The sequence below is a fragment of the Erinaceus europaeus genome, chromosome 2 (assembly GCF_950295315.1).
Source record: "Erinaceus europaeus chromosome 2, mEriEur2.1, whole genome shotgun sequence".
Classification (NCBI taxonomy): Eukaryota; Metazoa; Chordata; class Mammalia; order Eulipotyphla; family Erinaceidae; genus Erinaceus; species Erinaceus europaeus.
In genome coordinates, this window is record NC_080163.1 from 950,380 (window position 1) to 969,123 (window position 18,744).

General features: G+C 46.6%; 1 protein-coding gene across 8 annotated transcripts in view; it reads right to left on the reverse strand.

Annotated features, from left to right (window-relative positions):
* LOC103127826 (leukocyte immunoglobulin-like receptor subfamily A member 6) overlaps positions 1-18,744 on the reverse strand; it is a 72,204-nt gene that overhangs the window by 45,634 nt on the left and 7,826 nt on the right. Inside the window, exon 1 of one of the 8 annotated variants that reach the window (XM_060172996.1) lies at positions 387-454. The exons of the other annotated variants lie outside the window; for them this stretch is intronic. Within the exon in view, the coding sequence (XP_060028979.1) occupies positions 387-420 (34 nt within the window). The 5' untranslated portion in view covers positions 421-454. Of the gene's footprint in view, positions 1-386; positions 455-18,744 lie in introns of those variants that run through there. 8 annotated transcript variants of the gene reach the window in all.

The following is an 18,744-nucleotide window of genomic DNA, read 5'->3' on the forward strand; positions in this document are numbered from 1 at the left end:
CTCAGCCCAGAGGGTGGGTTTGGGGAGGGTTCCTGGAAGGAAATCAGAGGTGGGGTCACAGTACAGTTCCACCTCCAGGCCCCAGCTCTCCGGCCCCCGCCCTCCCCGATATACCCCCACTAGATGTGGGCCCACTAGAGGCCTCCAAAGGGCCTCTAGTCCCCAGTCCCCAATGAGGGCCCCAGGAGCCTGGGGACAGACTCACCTGCCTGAACACAGGTCCTGGGGCCCACACTCAGCCCTGGAAGAGAGTGCCTGTGAGAGGGGTGTCCTGAGTCCTGAGCACAAGTCTCTCCCCCCACAACCCCTGAGTCCTGGGGCCCTGACCCAGCAGGCCTAGATGTGGGGTCTCTTCCAGACTGGGGTGTCCCCCCTGGTCATCTCACCCAGGCAGAGCAGGGCTGTGAGGGTGGGGGTCATGGTGTGTCCTCCTCTGGGCCCAGTGGCCCCTCTGAGAGCAGCAGAATTGACAGACACACAGTGTGTTATCTCAGGGCTGGGCCTCCCTGTCACAAGGTTGTCATGTCAGCACCCCCACAGAAAGGGGGAACTGCCCCCCACAGGAGGCTCAGTCTCAGTTACTAAGAGAGCAGCCAGCCCAGTGCCTTCCTGAGGGGACCTTGATGAGCAGGGACCAGACCATGTCCTATCAGGACTCATCCACAGGGTCCATTCTCATAAGATGATCCCACACACTCTGGACTCATGGGCAGTGCTAGGTGTGAGGGGACTCAGGGCTGTTGCCTGTAGGCTCAGATCAGCAGACTTGATTCCCAGGTCACTGTGCTGTCAGCTTGGGTCCCTGTGGTCTGGGCACCCAGGGGAACCAGGCAGAGAGGGAAGGAAGCAGAGCCCAGAGTGTGGGCTTTCTCCCTACCACACCTGCATGGACTTGTCTGTTTTGGACAGCAGTCTCCTCCTCCCTCTATGAGCATCCTGGGCCATATTGCCCCTCAGGCCCCGTCTCCTTGCAGAGCTTCCTTCTGTCATGTGGGAGGTAAGAACCGGTTTAATCCAGATCTCCCACAGCTCATGTTTCCTGATGCCAACAGCCTCACTGCTCTGTGTTCTCAGTGACAGTTCCCAGGACTTGGGACCCAAATGATCTTCCAGAAACGTCTGAACATGAGGCTTTGGCAACCACCCTCAGGGCTCAGTGCAGGACTGTCCTGTGGTGGGGTCCTGGGGGCCTCCGAGGTCAGGGAAGCAGAGGAAACCTGGGGAGAGTCCATCCAAAGTCCCCGGGTGCTCAGGGCCCTGAGGTGCAGAGCAAGTGCACAGTCCCTGGTGTTTGTCCTCCCCTGGGCCTCCCACAGCTGAGTCTTGGGTTCTTCATGGGCTGGTGAGTCAGGCCTGGAATAGAAGGACCTGGAGTGCCACCATTCTGTTCTGCTGAGCTGTGTTCACATGCGGGTCTCAGGTTCTTCTAGGGTCTGAAGATGGTGAGCGGCATGTGTCTACTTTTATCCAGAGCAAGCAGGGTGCCAGAGTGCGCAGGTATGGATGGAGGCAGGAGGGAGGCAGAGGAAGGCAGAGGAGAGGCCTCTGAGAGCTGCCGCCTCACCTGGACTCTCAGCTCAGGTGAGGGGGGCACAGGTCGATCTCTGCACTCGTGTGGGTTCACAACCCTTTGTGGACATGCTGCAGAAGGCGCCCAAGGACGGGGCGTTAGTCCCCATGGAGTCTCAGATCAAGATGTAGAGCCACAGAGTTGAAGGGCTCCCAGGTGGCGAGATGCCCCCTGGCTCCCTGCTGCCACCAGGGGACAGCTGAACTCTCCTGCCAGCCCTGTGACTCCCTTGCTGCCCTCCACCAGGTGCCAGGGAATGGAGACTCGCCCATGCCCTGTGGTATTCTCTCATTGGCCAGAGCTATCCAGCTTCACCCAGTGAGGGCAGCGCTCCTTGTTCCCACTGGCCTGCCTTCCAGAGGACATCCCAGAGGGGCACACTGGACAAGGTCTGTAAGGTCTGCCTCCAAACTCCCTTGTTGATTGGCCTGTGACTGTAAACATGCCTCAAAAGGCCATATCTCGACTCACATTTGTTGGTCTGCTTCAAATTCTGCTTCTAAGACTGCCAGGATAGCCTGAGGGTGCTTCTTCCTTAGCAAGTGCTCTCTGGGTTGGAGAGAACTCAACTGGAGTCAACCTAGGATGCTGCGTGGGAGAGGGATCAGGTACTTGTGATGAGCTAGCATCGCAGGAGAGAGACTCTGGGACTCTTGGAGCCGGAAGGCAATCCCAAGTGTGTTTACTTCAGAAGAGCAGCTGTATTTATACTCGCCAAGTAGGGTGGAAACAGGGTGTGAGGTAGAGAGGGCGGAGCAAAAAGAGAGTGGTGGAAATCAGGGTGTGACTGGGAGAGGGGGCTGAGCAAAAAGACAGTTTGAACCATGGGGGATTAAACCAATGCCCTGCAAGCAGGGCGGTTCTCTGGTTATGTAAATAGATCGCAGAGTTAAGCAGGGGGAAGCTGGCATACTTCCCAACATCTCCCCCTTTCTTTTAAACTAATGGCCATAGTATCAGAAGTGTGGGGTGAACAGAAACCTATATCATAGAGGCATTTTCAAAAGAAATGGCACAAGACATGGAGGAAAAAGTAAGAGAGCAGCAAGAACCAGTGTGATGCCAAGGGGAGGTGTGAGGGGATGTTTCCTACCTCAAAGGGCAGTGCCTATCAGGCGAAAGGGCGTTTCTCGCCTCTGTGGGCATCTCTTGCCTCTGGGGGCATTTCCTGCCTGAAAGGGCATTTCCTGACTCTGTGGGCATCTCTTGCCTCTGGAGGCGTTTCATGCCTCAAAGGGCATTTCCTGACTCTGGGGGCAGGACCTAGTAAGGAGGGGGGTTTCCTGCCTCTGTGGGCAGGGCCTGAAAGGTAGGGGGCGTTGCCTATAGAGTCCCAAGGCGGCTGGCTGCAAAGTCTATAGATTGCTGAGGTCAGTCTTTACAGCAGCGTAAAAGGAAGCTGCTGTAAAGTTGTATAAAGTGTCCACGAGGTGTACCAGTAAGTCCCATAGACATGTCAGTCCAAAGCAGATGACCACGGAAGAAATGCCAGGGGATGAAATGCTGCATGTCTGTCTTTATGGGGAAGGTCAGCCACTGGAATTCCAATTTTCTCTCAAGAGTGAGCTTTGGAGTTTGTTAATCTGTTTCTTCAGGTCGTACCAGGTCACATCATTGATTTATGCGGGGGGATGCTGTAGTCATGCCATCTTGTGGGTGATGTCAGAGAACAGGGGTCCAAATGGATTTCCAGGGATTCGATTTGAGCAGATGGTTTTTCATGTGATACTTGACAGCTGTAAGTCACTTAATTGTGAAGCAAAATTTGTAGCAGATTAGAAGTTTACTATAATTGATAACTCCATTATAATTGGTTTAAGTACCTTTATAATTTTGGAAGTCTTTTATAGTATGATTTCAAGGTTGTTTAAACAGTATAAGCTCAATAGAAGAACCATGGTTAGAAGCCTCAGGCATGAGAATCATTAGCATAATCATAGCACTATACATCCTGCCCATACTCATACAGTTTTCAAGATTAAACGTTTTATATTTATACCAAGATGTAAAAAAATCAAAAGAGGAAAAACAATTTTTTGGACTGTTTCTGGATTCTCTAGAAATCATGGCTGCATCCAGCATTTTAAAAAATATTTTATTTTATTTATTTATTCCCTTTTGTTGCCCTTGTTGTTTTATTGTTGTAGTTATTATTGTTGTTGTCGTTGTTGGATAGGACAGAGAGAAATGGAGAGAGGAGGGGAAGGCAGAGAGGAGGAGAGAAAGATAGACACCTGCAGACCTGCTTCACCGCCTGTGAAGCGACTCCCCTGCAGGTGGGGAGCTGGGGTTTGAACCGGGGTCCTTATGCCGGTCCTTGTGCTTTGTGCCACCTGTGCTTAACCCGCTGTGCTACAGCCCGACTCCCCAGCATTTTTTAAAAGTCAATTAAATTTCAGAATACTCACAGCAAAATGGACCATACAAAAATTCAGTCATTCAAATCACTTTCTTACGAAACACAACTTGAACCAGATTATTAGATTCCACTATGTCGTATCATGAGTCCCCCGTAGGGAGTCCTAGCTTAAAAAGCTCCTCAAAATTCCATTTAGGGTGCTTCTGACAGTTCCTGCAGGATTTCAGGCATCCATCCCCCAAAAAGTCTTCCCATAGAAGAAAGAATTGAATGAGGAGGGTAGAACTAACCATGTGTCTCCATTCTTGGGGATTGCCAGGGTACTCGAGAATGCTCTTCAAGTTAGGGTAGTCCTTCTCCATGGGAAACATGCTAGAGTGAGTCCAGAAAGTCCCAGGGGAAATCTCCGTGCATCTCCCAAGCTCTAGGATCACAGTCATAAGGAACCAAAGTTCCCTACAAGTAATCCCATTGGCCAGTGTCCATAGGCCCCTCCCAGGAGAGTCAAGTCCTATCGATCAAGTGTTTTGCTGCCACCTTGTGGACACGCAGCAGAATGCAGTTGGCACAGAAATGACCAAGTCCCCTGGAGTCTTCCCCTTGTCACAGGAGAGAAAGCCTAGGAAAAGGCAAAGAGCCAGCGGCCCCGAGGGAAGAACCAGTGTTCTGTGCATCGCATGTGCAGTCCACACATGAAAATGCGCTATGGCTTGCAAGTTAGCTTGTTTGGATACTGAAGGTGCTTTCTCATGGACACAACCCAGGTTCAAGCCTAGCCCCACCACCTGCGGGCGGCTTCAGTGCTGTGGCCCCAACTCCAGTGTGTGTGTGTGTGTGTGTGTGTGTGTGTGTGTGTCTACCTGAGAAAACAATGCGGCCTGAAATGGGGAAGCCCCAGTGTAGGCCAAAAATAAAACTGTACTTCAAATAAAATGGACTAGGAGATCATTCTATAGGAACTTGTGTCTCAAGTTACTTTTTTTTTCCTTGCTGCCAGGTTACTGCTGGGGCTCAGCGTCGGCACTAGGAATCCGCTGATCCTGATAGCCATTTTCAGTATTATTATTATTATTTTTAAATTGTATTCAATGGGACAGAGAGAAATTGAGAAGGGAGGGGTAGATAAATAGAGAGAGAGAGCCTAACACCTGTTGACCTGCTTCACTGCATGTGAAGAGACCCCTGGCAGGTGGTTAGAGCAGGAAGCCCAGGTCTTCACGTGGCTCCTTGCACTTAGCACTATATCAGCTTAACCGAGTGCATCACTGTCAGCCCCCTCAGTTTTACATTTGAAGTAAAAATCACGAACATTCTAGGAAAATGTTTAATTTCCTAGCAATGGAAAGTTTTGGGAACTAAAAGACACTGCTAATTTTGAGACATCTGGGAAGAAGAAACTGCTCCTCATGGTATTTCTGGAGAAGCCAGATGGGCAAAATCCAGGAGACATTTTTACAAGTCACAAACAAGAAGAAAGCACAGGGAGACCCAACTTAGGCCACGTCATACAGGCAGAAGTCTATCAAGTGGAGGCTGCTCCAGGGATGCCCTGGATGTCCATGTCCACGGAAACTGAGATTTCTGTGGAGTGAAGGGAAATGCAGGAACATCAAACTCCATTAGATCAGAAGAAAGCAGGCGACCCTTTTGCCATGATGGATGAAATGAATGGTTTTATTTAAAAGATAAATGCCAGGGAAAGAATGGAGTCTGATTTTTACGCTGAGAGAACCTGCTCCATGCATATGCAAGGAGCCTGTGAAAAAGGAATCAGGAGAATGTGGTGATTCTGAATAAGATCAATCACATGCTCAGCAGTCCCCAAGTTCACCACCACAACCCACAGTGTGCTTTTGGGGAATTATGCTCAGGATCCTGCAAACAAACACCAAGTCAGCCCTGTCTCTGCTGCTGGAAACGCCCCTGCTGGACCAGGAGGTGGGGTGCAGGTCCGGCTGAGTCACTGGTGGCACCTGCGGCTGCGCTGCCACCCTCTCTCCAGCCTCCTCAGGAAGTTGCCATTTGGGCTCGACATGGAGGAGAGAGAGAGGAGATCCAGAGCTGAGAAGGGACACAATTCTTTATTCGCGAGGGCACCTCAGAGTTGGGTAAGAGCGCAGTAGTTGGGGCCACGTGGAGCTAGCAAAAATGGCCGCCTCCTGCTAAGTGCAGCCTCCTTCCCTTGTGTCCAGTCACCGAGGTGAAAAGCGGGCAAGAGAGTGAAGGGCGGAATAAGAAGGGATTTTATGGGAGAAAGTCGGGACATGATTAGTTAGGAAACAAGGCACTTGGGGATAGGATAATGGGGAGGGGAGGAGTAACCAAAGCACTCCAACTAATGCGGGGAATTGACAATGCCCTGAGAGGACAACATGGCATATGTGACTGAATCTGCACAATTTCCTGGCATCTCCCCCTTTCCTTTTCCCTAATGGCCACAGTATAGTAAATTTAGAGTGGATCAGGCTTAAATGTTTTTTAAGGAATGCCATGCTCAGTTGGGAAGATGTAGGATGTTTTTGTGGGGGGAGGGAAGACTTACATGGCTGACAACCTTGTGAGATTTATATGTCCCCCCTGTGCTCAACCCCTCTGTAGAGAGAGAGACTTATCTGGAGGGACTCATCTCATAGGTTAAGCTCTGCCAGGCTCCATCATCTCCCCACAATATTTCTACATCTTTCCCTATCTTTCTATCTGGTCATTGCATTAAGATGGGTCAATGTCTATAAAAGACTCCATCTGTGACAGAGGAATAGTAGTGTAGGGGTGCACAGAAACCTATTGGGCATAAACCTGAATGCTATAACAAAACAGAAAGGAACAAGTAGGGGAGCAGTAAGAGCCAGTGTGATACCAAGGCAAGGCTGTTGGGCAGGGAGGTGTTTCCTGTCTCTGGGGGTGTCTCCTGCATCTGGTAGCAGGGCCTAGTAATGAGGGAAGGGCATTTCCCACCTCAAAACATAGGACCTGCAAAGGGGAGGGCATGGCCTGATAATCGGAGGGGCTATTTGGCGTTGTATAGTACTGAAGGCAACAGGCTGCAAAGTCCATGAACTACTGTGGGTCAGTCTTTGAAAAACCAGCAGCGTGAAGGGAAGGAAGCTGCTGTAAAATTGTGTAAAGTGTCCAAAGGGTATACCAGCAAGTCCATTAGAAGTCTCAGTCCAAATTAGGCGACTAGAGGGAGAAATGCCAGGGGATGAAATGCTGCACGTCTATCTCTATGGGGAAGGTCAGCCACTGGAATTCTGCTTTTCTGTAGAAAGTGAGCTGGAACTGCCAAAACATGATAGGCAAAGCAGAAGCAGGAAAGGCAGATAGTGAGAAAGTCCTGTCCTTGGAGTCTGTGAATCAGGTTCTTCAGATTGTGTCAGGTCATATCATGAGTATCGGGGGGTGTGCCACTGTAGTTGTGCCACCTAGTGGGTGATGTCAGAGTGTGCAGGGGTCCAGATGGTTTTTCCAGGGACTCCTGTGAAAGAATCATAAACAATCTGCTTCCCATGGTTAGCAGGGCATCTGAATCAAATTTTTTTTATAGGAAAAGAGGTTTGGTGCCTTAGCCAACTGAATAGTGGGGGGATGTATTTCCCCTTATTTCTTACTTTACTTAATTGAGCCTAGGCGTTTGGCAGGCCTTCTCAACAACCATTTGTCTTTGGTGGTAGTATGGGATGTCTGTGGCACGGGTGATGTTATAAAGGGAAAAATCTTTAAATTGTTGGCTGACAAAGGCAGGCCTGTAGTGGCAAAATGAGACACACCAGTTAAGTGTAGAAAAATATGTTAATGTTGTTAATTCACATAAGTTCTACATGGATGTTGTTTAAATTCGGAGGCTCCAGCGTGTTGGGCTAGCTTCACGGGCGGGTAACAGAGACTCAAGGACACACGGCTGGGCAGGGAAGCTGTATTTCTTTATTCAGGAACAACGATTCATAAAATAAACCAAACTAATCACCAAACAGAACTCTGCTGCCTCTTTTCCCCGCAGCGGCGCCAAGCACTCTACAACTCTGCCACTCTCTCACTCTCCAACTCTGGAACTCTCCAACTCTCTCGGGGTTCCTTGGGGCAGGGACAAGCGGGCCCGCAAAACTAGCAGGACTGAACCAATTTTCTTGGCAGGGGGAGAGCTAGAACAACCCTATATACAGCATACAATAATTCCCCTTTTTCTTTTTAACTAAATGACTACTGTATCAGGGGTGTGGGGTTAACAGAAACCTATATCGTACAAGCATTTTTAAAAAAGAAACTGGCACAAACATGGAGAAACATGTAAGCAAATAACAAGAACCAGTGTGCTGCCAAGGGAAGGCCTGAGGGGGCCATTGTTTTGTCTCCTTGGGCAAAACTTTATCAGCTTAAAAAATTTCCTGCTTCTGGGGGGCATACTTGTCTCGACGGACATTTGCATGGGGGCAGGGAACAGTCTAGAGTTCCAAAGGCAGCTGGCTGTAATTTACTTACTATGAAACAAAACTTGTTATTAGCATAACCATAGCGCAATCTAACGTTTCTAATAGAGAAGGAATTTGAGGCTTTTACATATCAACAACGTCTTTTTAACCTTTTGTTACCCCCATTTAAGATGGAGATGCAACCTAGGTGTGCGCAGGAAAGAAAACCTCAGGCATGAGAATAATTAGCATAGCCATTGTGCGTTCTACCATTTCTAATAGAGAAGGTAATCGAGAGTTTTACATATCAACAAGTCTATTTAACCTTTTGTTACACCCACTTGAGATGGAGACACACCTTAGGTGTGCGCAGGTCTTGTTTAGACCAACTTAGTTAAAATATATTGATTGTTAACTAATTTTTACCTCAGACTTTAAATGAAAGTTAATTTTATCTTTATGAGAATTATGTTGAAAACCTTTTTCATTTAACTTTGCCTAGTAAGAATTTAGCCTTAAAGTTATATTTTTAACCTTAAAGTTATTGTTTACCAAACTTTAAACATACACATAAACATGGTCATTAATACACAAGGAGAGAAACCTTTGTTACGAAGACATGTCATTTCAAACACGAATTTAGATATGTATTGTCTTAGTTGTTGGGGGGGTCACCATCTGGAGGTGGCCTCTTGCGCAGCTCCACTGTTAGGAATTTTAGGTTGTGATCTCTGGATGAATCTCTGTGTACTCCAGCTTGTCTGCCTTCAGACCGGGGCTGAGGATCTCGTCCAGGGTGCTCAGTTTTGGCAGGGAGCCTGGGGGGGTCCGGGAGGTCCGGGATCTGTATAGAATTCATATCCCTAGGGCGGGCGGGCCAGTCTTGTAGAAGGCACAGGCCAAGGTGCCCAGGGGTGGCAGCCATGATAGGCCACCGTGGCCCTGCCCCATGGCCCTGTCATATATGCTGCCCTGCTCGCAGTGGCCGAGCAGCGTGGAGGGATCCCGCGCCTAGTGCCCTGCACCACGCGGTGGAGAGCTGGCTCCTGTGGGCTGGCCTGCATGCTGGCATTGGGCTCCTGTGTGCTGGCATCGAGTTCCTGTGTGTTGGCATCGGGCTCCTGTGTGCTGGCGTCGGCCTCTTGCGGGCTGCTGGGCTGCGGGGCTGCGGGTGTGCTGTGTGGGGTTGTCCGGGCGCAGCCAGCTGGTTGGCTGCTCCACCAAGTGGAAACTGCAGCTCCGCGCCTAACCTCTTCCCGACTCCGCTGGCTGTTCTGAGTTCGCCCGAGCGAGTGGAAACCACAGAGTGGCCCAGAGATAAATGTTCCAGAAACAGCAAAACAGTCTCGTGAAGAAAGAGCAGAGGCCTTTGGAGATATCTTCACAAGCAGAAGTGAAGGCCATAGTACATAGGTAGCCAAATTGTCTTCACTTATCTGAGAGATGCGCAGGTCAGGTCCACGTGGGCGCCATTTGTTGTTTAAATTTGGAGGCTCCAGTGTGTTGGGTTAGCTTCACGGGTGGGTAACAGAGACTCAAGGACACATGGCTGGGCAGGGAAGCTGTATTTCTTTATTCAGGAACAACGATTCATAAAGTAAACCAAACTAATCACCAAACAGAACTCTGCTGCCTCTTTCCCCCGCAGTGGCACCAAGCACTCTCCAACTCTGCGACTCTCTCACTCTCCAACTCTGGAAGTCTCCAACTCTCTCGGGGTTCCTTGGGGCGGGGACAAGCGGGCCCAAGAAACTAGCAGGACTGAACCAATTTTCTTGGCAGGGGGAGAGCTAGAACAACCCAATGTAAAGCATACAACACATGGAGGAACTTCTCATAGCTTAATGCGTTACCATATGAGCAGATGTTTCTTCATGTGAAGGCTTTGACACTGTTGTAGTCAATTACTTGTGAGAAAAATTTTTTTGATAAGTTAGAAACTTACTATAATTGATAATTCAATGATTATAATTGGTTTAAGTATCTTTATAATTTTGTTTAAAGGTCATCTAATGTGACCTCCTGTAGCAGTCTCTACAGCAGGATCTTCAGACCAATTTTAGTTAAAATATATATTTTGATTTTACATATATTTTTAAATGTTTATTTATTCCATCTTGTTGCCCTTGCTGTAGTTATTATTGTTGTTGATGTTGTTGTTGGATAGGACAGAGAGAAATGGAGAGAGATGGGGAAGACAGAGGGGGGAGAGAAAGACAGACACCTGCAGACCTGCTTCACCGCCTATGAAGTGAATCCCCTGCAGGTGGGGAGCCGGGGCTTGAACTGGGATCCTTACTCCAGTCCTTGCACTTTGCATGACCTGTGCTTAACCCACTGCGCTACCACCCTGATTCCCTAGTTAAAATATATATTTTGATTTTTAAACTATTTTTACTTTGGACTATAAACAGACTCAGGTTACATAGAGGGTTAACGCATGTTAGTGACAATGATTTTAACATTTATAGTGTCATATTTATGCCAGATCTGTTGTGGGTTAATTTCCACAAGATTAGCTTACAGGGCACTTTGGGGGGCTGTCCAAAAGTGTCCTGTATAGAGAATTTGTATTTTAATTTTGGGGATGTATTGTCACGTTAAATATTTAGACTTTTGTCTTAAAGAGTCAGTTACTTTTAGCAAATTAGTTTTACCTTGCCTGGTAATAATGTAGTTTCGAGGTTAAACTTTTAACCGTTAATGTTTACCAAGCTTAAAACATACCCATAAGCATTTAGTTATAACACACAGGAGGAGAAAAACTTTTGTTACGAAAACATATCATTTAAAAAACGAATTTAGATCTGTCTTTACTCACACAGTTTAAGACTAAGCACTTTACATTTATACCAAGACTTATATATAAAAAAATCAAAAGAGGAAAAAACAAATTTTCTGGATGTCTCCAGAAACCTTGGCTACATCCAGCATTTTTGTATAAAGTCAATTAAGTTTCAGAGTACTCTGAGCAAAATGGGTCATACAAAAATTTTTGGTTATTTAACACACTCACAAAACACAACTGGCCAGTCATAGCATAAGATATTTGGAGAATGGGTAAGAGAGAGGGCTCTGTGAACCTTCGAGCACCCTGCTGAGACACGGAGATAGAGTGGGGGCAGGCAAGAAGGAGGCAGATTCCACCTAGGACCCCCACCTGGGGCTGCAGGGTGTCATGGGCTCAGCCTGGACACCTGGGGAACCAGCTCTGTACCCTCAGTGCACAGGACCTACCGGGGTGAAGTGGGGTGTAGTGGGGGTGGGGGGAGCAGGAAAGACAGTGCAGCTGGGAAGGCACCTCCTGGGACACTCTGACCCAGCCCCACATGGAGGAAGCATCTGTGTTATGTATTTGTGTGGGGGTGTGTGAGAGGCAGAGGCAGAGACAGAGACAGAGACAGACACTGAGCCCAGAGCAGTGAACCCCTGGCAACAGCAAATAATAATAAGAAATGTCTGTGGATGATAATGTAGGACTCATATACGTAATAAGGACCATATGTGAAGCATCCAGAATGCTGCAAAGGCAGGGACTGCAGTTCCGACTTGTTTCAGGCCCACAACCCCCAAACCAGCCCGCAGACTCAGACAAAACTGCTCTTGGGGTGCAGGGGGACTGGAGAGACACTCACCCCTCTGTGAGGAGGTCAGCTGGCCCAGACAGAGACCTGCGAGACAAGGTGGTGAGGAGAGACGCCCTCCCCCAGGCTGCCCAGCCGCTGCTGGATAGAAATGGGCAGCCCCCCATGACTGCCTCCTCACCAGGCACTGAGCATAATCCTGGGCTCTGCACAATCTCTGTGGCCCTCAACCCCTCCCAGCAGTCCCTCAGCCTCCTCAGTGTGGAGGGACCCTGTGTCCTGAAACCCTCTAGCTGGACCCCTCCCCACTGAGACCTGGGTCTGTCCCAGAGCTGAGGGAAAAGCTGGGGAGAGGGGCATGTGGCTCAGAGTCTCTGGGCAGCAGTCAGGACCCAGCAGGGATCACCCCACCCCAGGCCAGGACTCACCGAGGACCAGGATGATGGGAGGTTGGAGGGCCATGGCCCAGTGCAGACACGGAGCCCAGGACTGTGCTGGGCTCCTCCCGGCAGGGCCTCCCCAGAAGACATGCTGCCCTGCTGCCTGACCATAGAGGGCCCTGAGAAGGTGCCCGCCTGCTGAGCTCTACCCACAGAGCACCCCAGCCCTGTGCCCTGCCCCAGCACCGGTGAGCCCTGGCAAGGGTGGGTGCCTCTGTGGCTCCTGCTGGTGGCTTCTCCTAACTGCTTGGCTTAGGATGGGAAGCGTGCGCCTGTGCAGACAGAGACAGACAGACAGACAGACAGACAGACAGACAGACAGACAGATGTGCAGCTTTTGCAGGCACTGATGAAAGACCTGTGCAAGCCCCAGTCTCAGCCCAGCTTTCTGTCTGGCTGGAAGCAGCCCTGTGGGGGGTTGGGGAGGAGAGGACACCTTCAGCCTTGGGGCATCACCTGGGACATGGCTGGGTGTGGCTGACATGCTCCCCTCAGAGCACAGCAGGCCTCTCAGGACCCTTTGTGCCTGCACTATAAGGACTCCCCTGGCCTCCTCTGTGCCTGTGCCCTGTTGTGACCCTTTGCTTCATTGGAAGCACAGCCTCCCTGTCCTGAAAACCATTTCACAACCGTGAGGCAAGGAGCTTGAGCAGAGGAAACGGAGCAAACTGGATCCGTGTCCTGAGGACTCTGCTGAGTTGCCAAGCACCCCGGGCTGCCTGTGCCTGTGCTTCTAAACATGCAAGAGCAGGCGGCCTGGCTCAGCTACCAGCGTGCCAGTCTAGGTCTGTGGCACAGTCGTGGTGATGCTGCAGGCCCAGCTTACATCCCCAGAGTGTTCCAGGATGGACAGAGAGAAACTGAGAGAAAAGGGGGAGACAGAGGAGGAGATAGACACCTGTGGCCCTCTTTCTCCTATTGTGAAGCTTCCCAACTGCAGCTGGGCACTGGGAAGTGGGGACTGGGGGCCTGAACCCACTTTCTTCCACATGGTGACATGAGTGCTGAACCACGTGCACCAGACCTGCCACCTCTTTTTTATTAATAAATTTTTATAGTATTTTAAAAATATTTACTTATTTATTTATTCTCTTTTATTGCTGTTTTTTATATTGTTTTGTTATTGATGTCTTTGTTGTTGGATAGGATAGAGAAATGGAAAGAGGAGGGGAAGACAGAGAAGGGTAGAAAAGACAGACACCTGCAGACCTGCTTCACCGCCTGTGAAGTGACTCCTCTGCAGGTGGAGACCGGTGGCTCGAACCAGGATCCTCTCACTGGTCCTTGTGCTTTGGGCCATGTGCACTTAACCTGCTGCACTGCCACCTGACTCCATGATTCTTTATTTCTTTTTTGGATACATACATCCAGAAATTGAGAAGAAAGGGGGTTATAGAGAGGGAGAGAGACAGAGACACCTGCAGCACTGCTTCACCACTTGTGAAGCTTTCCCCCTGTAGGTGGGGTCTGGGGTCTAGGAATCTGCCTCCTTGCACTCAGTCAGATGAGCTCTCAACCAGGTGTGCCTCCATCCAGCCCCGAAGCTTCCCATTTCTTTATCCTTCTAGACATAAGGACCAAAGATGTCTATGGGGCCCAGAAGGCCAGAGGTCTCGCTTTTGTAATTGCTTCTCCACTTGACATGGGCATGGATAGGCTGATCCATAACCCCAGGCTGTCTCTTCCTTTCCTGAGTTGAGTAGATCTCTGAGGAGGTGGAGTTCCAGGGCACAGTGGTGAGGTCTTCTGACCAGGGAAGGCAGGTTGGTGTCATCGTAGCCTTTTTCACCATCTGTCTATGAGTGAAACCATCCTGTATTCCTCCTTCTCTTTCTGACTTATCTCACTCAACATGATTCCTCCAAGCTCCATCCTAGATGATGTGAAGAAAGTGAAATCACCATTCTTTTTCTATTTCTTTATGTGAGGATTTATGGTTTACAGCCAACAGTAAAATATAATAGTTGATACATGTGTGACATTTCTCAGTTCTCCACATAACAATTCAACACCCACTAGGTCCTCCTCTGCCATCTTGATCTGGGACCTGAACCCTCCCCACCCCCTCTCAACAGTCCTTTGCTTTGGTGCATGACACCAGCTCCAGTGTGACTCTGCTTTGTGTTTTCCCTTCTGTTCTTATTTTCCAACTTCTGTCCTTGAGTGAGATCATCCTTTGTTCTTTTTTCTCTTTCTGGAAGATCTCACTTCACAGGATACCTTTAAGCTCCAGCCAAGATGAGGTTAGATTGAGGATGAATTAGAGACAACTATAAAAGAAGTAAGAGATCTCAAAAAGAGATTAAGAGATGCTGAAAACAACAACAGAGACCTATGGGATGACTTCAAAAGAAACAATATACACATTATTGGCTTACCAGAGGAAGAAAGAGAAGGAGAGGAAGAAAGCATTCTTCAGGCCATAATAGCTGAAAACTTCTCTAGTCTAGACAACATCAAAGACATAAAGATTCAAGAAGCCTAGAGGGTCCCAAACAAAATTAACCCAGACTTAAAGACACCAAGACACGTCATATTTAGAATGGAAAGGAATAAGGATAAAGAAAGGATCTTTAAGGCTGCAAGAGGAAAACAAAGAGTCACCTACAAAAGAAAACCCATACGATTAGCAGCAGACTTCTTCATACAAACACTACAGGCCAGAAGAGAATGGCAAGATACCTATCAAGTGCTCAATGAGAAAGGCTTTCAACCAAGAATACTATATCCTGCTAGACTGTCATTCAGACTAGGTGGAGGCATCAAAACCTTCTCAGACAAGCAACAGTTGAAGGAATCAACTATCACCAAGCCTGCCCTGAAAGAAGTTCTGAAAGGTCTTCTATAAACAGTCAGACCATCATAAATAGGACATATATCAGAACACTCTAAAACTCTACAAGAATGGCATTAAAATATCTTCAATCTTTGATATCAATGAATGTCAATGGCCTGAAATCACCTATTAAAAGATACAGAGTAGGAAGATGGATCAGAAAACGCAACCCAACAATATGCTGTCTACAGGAAAACCACCTAACTCAACAAGACAAACACAGACTTAAAGTGAAAGGATGGAAAACTATCATACAAGCCAATGGAACAAAAAAAGGGGAGGAACAGCTATTCTCATATCTGACACGATAGACTTTAAAATAGATAAGATTAAAAAAGATAGGAACGGACACTACTTAATGCTCAGAGGATCAGTCAATCAAGAGGACTTAACAATTATTAACATCTATGCACCCAATGAGAAGCCATCTAAATACATCAAACGTCTACTGAAAGAGCTACAGCAATATATTAACAGCAACACAGTCATAGTAGGGGACTTCAACACCCCACTCTCTCAACTTGACAGATCATCCAGTCAGAAAATCAATAAAGACATAAGGGAGCTAAATGAAGAGATAGATAAACTAGAACTATTGGACATTTTCAGAGTCATTCACCCCAAGAAACTAGAATACACATTTTACTCAAATCCACATGGGTCATTCTCAAGGATAGACCATATGTTAGGCCACAAAGACAGCATCAGCCAATTCAAGAGCATTGAAATCATCCCAAGCATATTCTCAGTCCACAGTGGAATTAAACAAACACTTAACAATCAACAAAAGATTAGAAATATTACTAAGCTGTGGAAGCTCAACAGTACACTTCTTAACAACTTCTGGGTCAAAGAGGAAATCAAGGAAGAAATCAAAATGTTTTGAGACTTCAATGAAAATGAAGACACAAGCTATCAAAATATTTGGGACACAGCTAAGGCAGTACTGAGAGGGAATTTCATAGCTATATAAGCACCCATTAGGAAACAAGAAAAAGCACAAATAAACAGCCTGGTTGCACATCTTAAAGACCTAGAAGAACAACAACAAAGGAACACTAAAGCAACCAGAAGGACAGAAGTCACTAAAGTCAGGGCCGAAATAAATAACATTGAGAATAAGAAAACCATACAAAAGATCAACGAAAGTAAATGTTGGTTCTTCAAAAGTGTGAACAAAATTGACAAACCTTTAGCCAGACTAACAAAACAAAAACAGGAGAAGACACAAATAAATCGCATACTAAATGAAAGAGGAGATATCACAACAGACATCAGAGAAATTCAACATATCATGCAAGGCTTCTATGAACAACTATATACCACCAAGCTAGAGAACCTGGAAGAAATGGACGATTTCCTAGATACCTACCAACTTCCAAAACTAAGTAAAGAGGAAGTGGATAACATGAACAGGCCCATCATAGCTAATGACATTGAAACAGTTATCAAAAATCTCCCCCAAAATAAAAGTCCTGGACCAGATGGTTTTACAAATGAATTTTACAAAACATTCAAAGAAGAACTGCTACCTCTACTTTTAAAAGTCTTCCAGAAGATTGAAGACACTCGAATACTCCCTGCCAGCATCTATGAACCCAACAACACTCTGATACCAAAAGCAGACAGGGACACAACCAAAAAAGAAAACTACAGACCAATATCTCTGATGAACATAGATGCTAAAATACTCAACAAAATTCTAGCCAACTAGATACAGCAGTATATCAAATAGATTGTCCATGATGACCAAGTGGGGTTCATCCCCAGCATGCAAGGTTGGTTTAATATACTTAAATCAGTCGATGTGATCCACAACATCAACAAAAGCAAGACCAAAAACCCCATGATAATATCAGTAGATACAGAGAAAGCCTTTGACAAAATTCAACATCTCTTTATGATCAAAACACTACAAAAATGGGAATAGATGGAAAATTCCTGAAGATAGTGGAGTCTGTATATAGCAAACCTACAGCCAACATCATACTCAATGGTGAAAAACTGGAAGCATTTCCACTCAGATCAGGTACTAGACAGGGCTGCCCACTATCACCATTACTATTCACATAGTGTTGGAAGTTCTTATCATAGCTATCAGGCAGGAGCAAGGAATTAAAGGGATACAGATTGGAACAGAAGAAGTCAAACTCTCCCTATTTGCAGATGACATGATAGTATACATGGAAAAACCCAAGGAATCCAGCAAGAAGCTTTTGGAAATCATCAGGCAATACAGTAAGGTGTCAGGATACAAAATTAACATTCAAAAGTCAGTGGCATTCCTCTATGCAAACACTAAGTTAGAAGAAACTGAAATCCATAAATCAATTCCTTTTACTATAGCAACAAAAACAATAAAATATCTAGGAGTAAAGCTAACCAAAGAAGTGAAAGACTTGTATACTGAAAATTATGAGTCACTACTCAAGGAAATTGAAAAAGACACAAAGAAGTGGAAAGATATTCCATGTTCATGGGTTGGAAGAATTAACATCATTAAAATGAATATATTACCCAGAGCCATCTACAAATTTAATGCTATCCCCATCAAGATCCCAAGCACATTTTTTAGGAGAATATGCTACAAATGTTTATCTGGAACCAGAAAAGACCTAGAATTGCCAAAACAATCATGAGAAAAAAAGAACAGAACTGGAGGCATCACACTCCCATATCTCAAACTGTATTATAGGGCCATTGTCATCTAAACTGCTTGGTAGTGGAACATGAATAGACACATTGACCAGTGGAATAGAATTGAGAGCCCAGAAGTGAGCCCCCACATGTATGGACATCTAATCTTTGACAAAGGGGCCCAGACTATTACATGGGGGAAAGCAGAGTCTCTTCAACAAATGGTGTTGGAAACAATGGGTTGAAACATGCAGAAGAATGAAACTGAATCACTGTATTTCACCAAATACAAAAGTAAATTCCAAGTGGATCAAGAACTTGGATGTTAGACCACAAACTATCAAATACTTAGAGGAAAATATTGGCAGAACTCTTTTCCACATACATTGTAAAGACATTTTCAATGAAACGAATCCAATTACAAGGAAGACTAAGGCAAGTATAAACCCATGGGACTACATCAAATTAAAAAGCTTCTTCACAGCAAAAGAAACCACTACCAAACCAAGAGACCCCTCACAGAATGGGAGAAGATATTTACATGCCATACATCAGATAAGAGTTTAATAACCAACATATATAAAGAGCTTGCCAGACTCAACGACAAGACAACAAATAACCGAATCCAAAAATGGGAGGAGGACTTGGACAGAATATTCACCACAGAAGAGATCCAAAAGGCAGAGAAACACATGAAAAAATGCTCCAAGTCTCTTACTGTCATAGAAATGCAAATCAAGACAACAATGAGATATCACTTCACTCCTGTGAGAATGTCATACATCAGAAAAGGTAACAGCAGCAAATGCTGGAGAGGGTGTGGGGTCAAAGGAACCCTCCTGCACGGCTGGTGGGAATGGCAATTGATCCAACCTCTGTGGAGAACTCTCAGAAGGCTAGAAATGGATCTAC